The following is a 3,652-nucleotide window of genomic DNA, read 5'->3' as shown; positions in this document are numbered from 1 at the left end:
GCGGGGCGGGGCTCGTGTAGAGTTCCGGGGGCAGTTGAGGTTTGGCGGGGACAGGAGGCTTGGTCCTGGGCGGCTGAGTGGGCTAGGAGGGAAGACGAGGCCAGGGAGGAAGGTCGGTGGGCGCAGCTGCCACCAGCCCGGCTCTCCTACCCTCTAGGCCCCTCCTCCTCCTCCCCATGGCTCCTCCCCATGGCTCCTGCTGGCTCCTCCCCATGGCTCACCCCTCTCCTACTGGCCCCTCCCTGTGGCTCCACCCCTCCTCCTGGCCCCTCCCCGTGGCTCCACCCTCTCCTGCTGGCTCCTCCCCGTGGCTCCACCCCTCTCCTGCTGGCTCCGCCCTCTCTCAGGCCTCGCTGTCTCCTGCTGGTCCTGTGGCTCAAAGCGGTACCTCCTTGGGCTCCCGGGCCCCCTCTTTGTGCGGTAGGGCTGGAGCCTGCCCCTGTTGCATGTCTGGGTTGTGCTGGGGGCTTGGGTTCTGACTGTGGCTTCCAGAGTCTGACTCTTCAGTCCTGAGGGACAGCCCTGCGGGCTCAGGAGTCTGCTGGGAAATAAGCAGGGCTGAGGGACTTGATGCGGGAGGGGACAGGTGCCAGTGGGCAGGTGATTCAGGAGGACCAAGCAAACTGGTCCAAGAGGAGGACAGGAGAGGAAAGAGACATAGAAATTTGGCCTGGGCTGGGTTCTCTGGGTGAGGAAGAGGGGATGGACATGGCAAGGAGGCTAGAGGTCAGATGGAGGGGGACAAACTCTGGTCATGGGCTATGTACACATCAAACTTAATTTCATCTGGAACATGGGACCAGGCCAATCTTCATTTGTGCCTGTGGTTGTCAAATACAAGAATGTGAAGTCTTGGTTTTGTGGTACTGGGTTTTCATTTTGAGACAGGGTCTCACTAAATTGCTAAGGGCCTCACTAAGTTGCTGAGGCTGGTCTTGAACTGTCAATACTCTTTCTTCAGTCTCCGGAGAGACTGGGATTATAGGCAAGCACTACCATGCCTGGCCCCAGCTCTTTTTTAGTTTTTTATTTTGAAACAGGTTTTGCTAAGTTGTCCACGTTGGCCTTGACCTTGTGATTCTCCTGCCTCAGCCTCCCCAGTCGCTGGGATTACTGGCACACACTACTGTGCCTGGCATGGCTTTAGAAAAGTCTTTAGCTTCAAAATTATCAGGATGGGAATGGATCTCCATGACAGCTGTGTCTGTGTTTAATTTCTGCATGAGCAATAAGCTTAATTTATGGAGATATAAGCTAAATTTTTAGGGGCAGAGACTGCCTGAAGAGAGATGAGCCTCACAGTGGGAAGGTCACATCCCATGGTAGGTGCTTTTAGCTCTGCATTAACCCTAGCTTCATGAATGTTCTCCGCGTACCCTCTGCTCCTGGTAAGCTAAAGCCACAGGGACTTTCTTGTGCTCCTGCAATCCACTTCGGTCTTCCTGGATCCAAATCATAATCCTCTTTCTCCTTGTCCTCACAGTCTCCTCTCTTGGAATTCTTTCATAAATAAAAGTGGCAACACAGGGGCTGGGGTTGTGGCTCAGTGGTAGAGCACTCACCTAGCATGTGCGAGGCGCTGGGTTTGATTCTCAGCACCACATAAAAATAAATAAAGGTATTGTGTCCAACTACAACTAAAAAAAAAAAATTAAAAAAATAAAGTGGCAATGCTACTTTGCTGCACAAATAGCACCTTAGGGTCAGCCTCAACACCCACTGTCCCCCCACATCAAATCCAATACCCGTCTGCCTCGTCCAATGCCTACATCTTTCTCATCTGCCCACTAGTCTCAAGCCTGCAGCCACCACCCTCATTCAGACTTCTTCATCTCTCCCTGCCTCCTCTTGCCCTCCCAACCTGTTCTGTGTCTCCTTACCCAAACTCCCTAACAACCCTGCAGGGTTGCCTGTTGCCCAGGATAAACCAAACTCCTGAGAGCTTGAGTGGCAAGACCCTGTGTGACCTTGGCTTAGACCTCAGTCCCCGACAGCATGCCTTCAGCTTTCTCAGCTCCATCCAGCTTCCCTTCTCCCCGAGACTTTCCTATATCCTGCTACAGCTGCTTGAGAATCTTGGGGTTCTCCCCTGCCTATTCCTCTCAAAGGCACTGAACCAAATCAAACTCCATGAAACTTCCTGTTGGTCACCAATGACTTCCTTTGGTAAATCCAGTGGTCAATTTATGTATTCTTTCTCTTCCTCTCTCCCTTTCAGTACTAGAGATTGAACCCCGGGGTGCTCTACCAATGAGCTACATCTCCAGCCCTTTTTATTTTTTGAGACAGGGTCTTGTTAAGTTGCTGAAGCTGGACTTGAACTTGAAATCTTCCCATGTCAGCCTCCCAAACTGTTGGGATTATAGGCACGCACCACTGTGTATGGTGTTGGGTTTTCTTCTTGATGCTTACTTACTGTGAGACATAATCAAGTACTATTTTTTTGTGTGTGGGGGGTATTGAGAATATAACTCAGCGGCATTTAACTCCTGAGACACATCTCCAGCCCTGTTTATTTTTTATTTTGAGACACAGCCTTGCTAAGTTGCTGAAGCTGGCCTTGAATTTGCAATCTTCGTGCCTCAGCCTCCCCAGCCGCTGGGATTACCACCATGCCCGGCACTGTGTACTATTTGTTATTTCTATTATTTACTTACTGTCTGTCTCCTTGTACTAGAATGTAACCTTCTTGAGGCTGTGATATTTTGGTCAGTGTTGTTCACTTCTGTCTCCCCAATGCCCAGAAGGATGTCGGGCACACAGTGGTGAACAGACTGAACCTTTTAAGAGAGGCAATCCCTGGCTCTGCGCCTGTTAGGTGAAATGACACTCCCATATTCTCCTGGCACCACAATCTCCATACTGGATCCCTATCACTTGTCTGTCTTTCCTGCTGAAAAGTAAGGTTTGCAAGTGTAAAACTCGCCTGTCTTGTCCATGAATCTATTCCCAGGGCCTTCCAGTACCTGGTAGGTAGCTTTAGGTACTGAGTAAATGTCTCTTAACTTAAAAAACAAAGGACTGGGCTGGGGAGGTGGTGCATGCCTGTAATCCCAGCAGCTCAGGAGGCTGAGGCAGGAGGATGACCAGTTGAAGGGTAGCCTGGGCAAAGTCAGTAGGCCCTGTCTCAACAAAAGGGGGGGCGGGGAAGAGGAGGATGGGGATGTAGCTTAGTGGTAAAGGGCCCCTAGGTTCAATCCCCAGTAAAGAAAAAAAGAAAAAGACCGTGTGCCTGGGGGCCTCTGCCTGGGGGGCTGTTGGGGTCTCCCAAGGGCTCCTTCCTCCCCCAGCACTCATTTTTCTGGAAGATGTGGGTGAGGACGTCAGGAATGGGTCGTGTGGTCGGGCTGAGAAAGTGCCTGGTGCTGGGTTATGGGCCTGGACTCGGGTGAACAGGTGCTGGCCCGAGTCCCCCGGGGCTCCGGGCATACCTGGCGGGCGAGCGGCCGGGTGAGTGTCTCCCCGTAGGGGCTGAGCGGACACTCGGTGTAGTGCCGCAGCAGGTCCTGCAGCTGCGCGTGGGCGCTGTCCTCGCCCAGCACCACGTGGCGCCCGTCCCTGAGCTGGGCCAGCAGGAAGTGGCGGCAGCAAGTCCGGCTCCTGGAGGGCGCCAATCAGGATCAGATTCGCCATTGCCTCTCCCTGGCCAGGG

At 52.9% G+C, this 3,652-nt stretch overlaps 1 protein-coding gene across 1 annotated transcript in view; it reads right to left on the bottom strand.

The window, feature by feature from the left end:
* Sh2d2a (SH2 domain containing 2A) overlaps positions 1–3,652 on the bottom strand; it is a 9,004-nt gene that overhangs the window by 3,074 nt on the left and 2,278 nt on the right. The window contains 3 exon segments of the mRNA XM_015502643.2: positions 1–82; positions 389–538; positions 3,432–3,615. The exon segment at positions 1–82 is cut by the window's left edge and continues 1 nt beyond it. Of these exon segments, the coding sequence (XP_015358129.1) occupies positions 1–82; positions 389–538; positions 3,432–3,615 (416 nt within the window).

Source organism: Marmota marmota, unplaced genomic scaffold (assembly GCF_001458135.2).
Source record: "Marmota marmota marmota unplaced genomic scaffold, marMar, whole genome shotgun sequence".
Lineage (NCBI taxonomy): Eukaryota > Metazoa > Chordata > Mammalia > Rodentia > Sciuridae > Marmota > Marmota marmota.
This window is presented reverse-complemented; position numbering and strand designations above follow the sequence as displayed.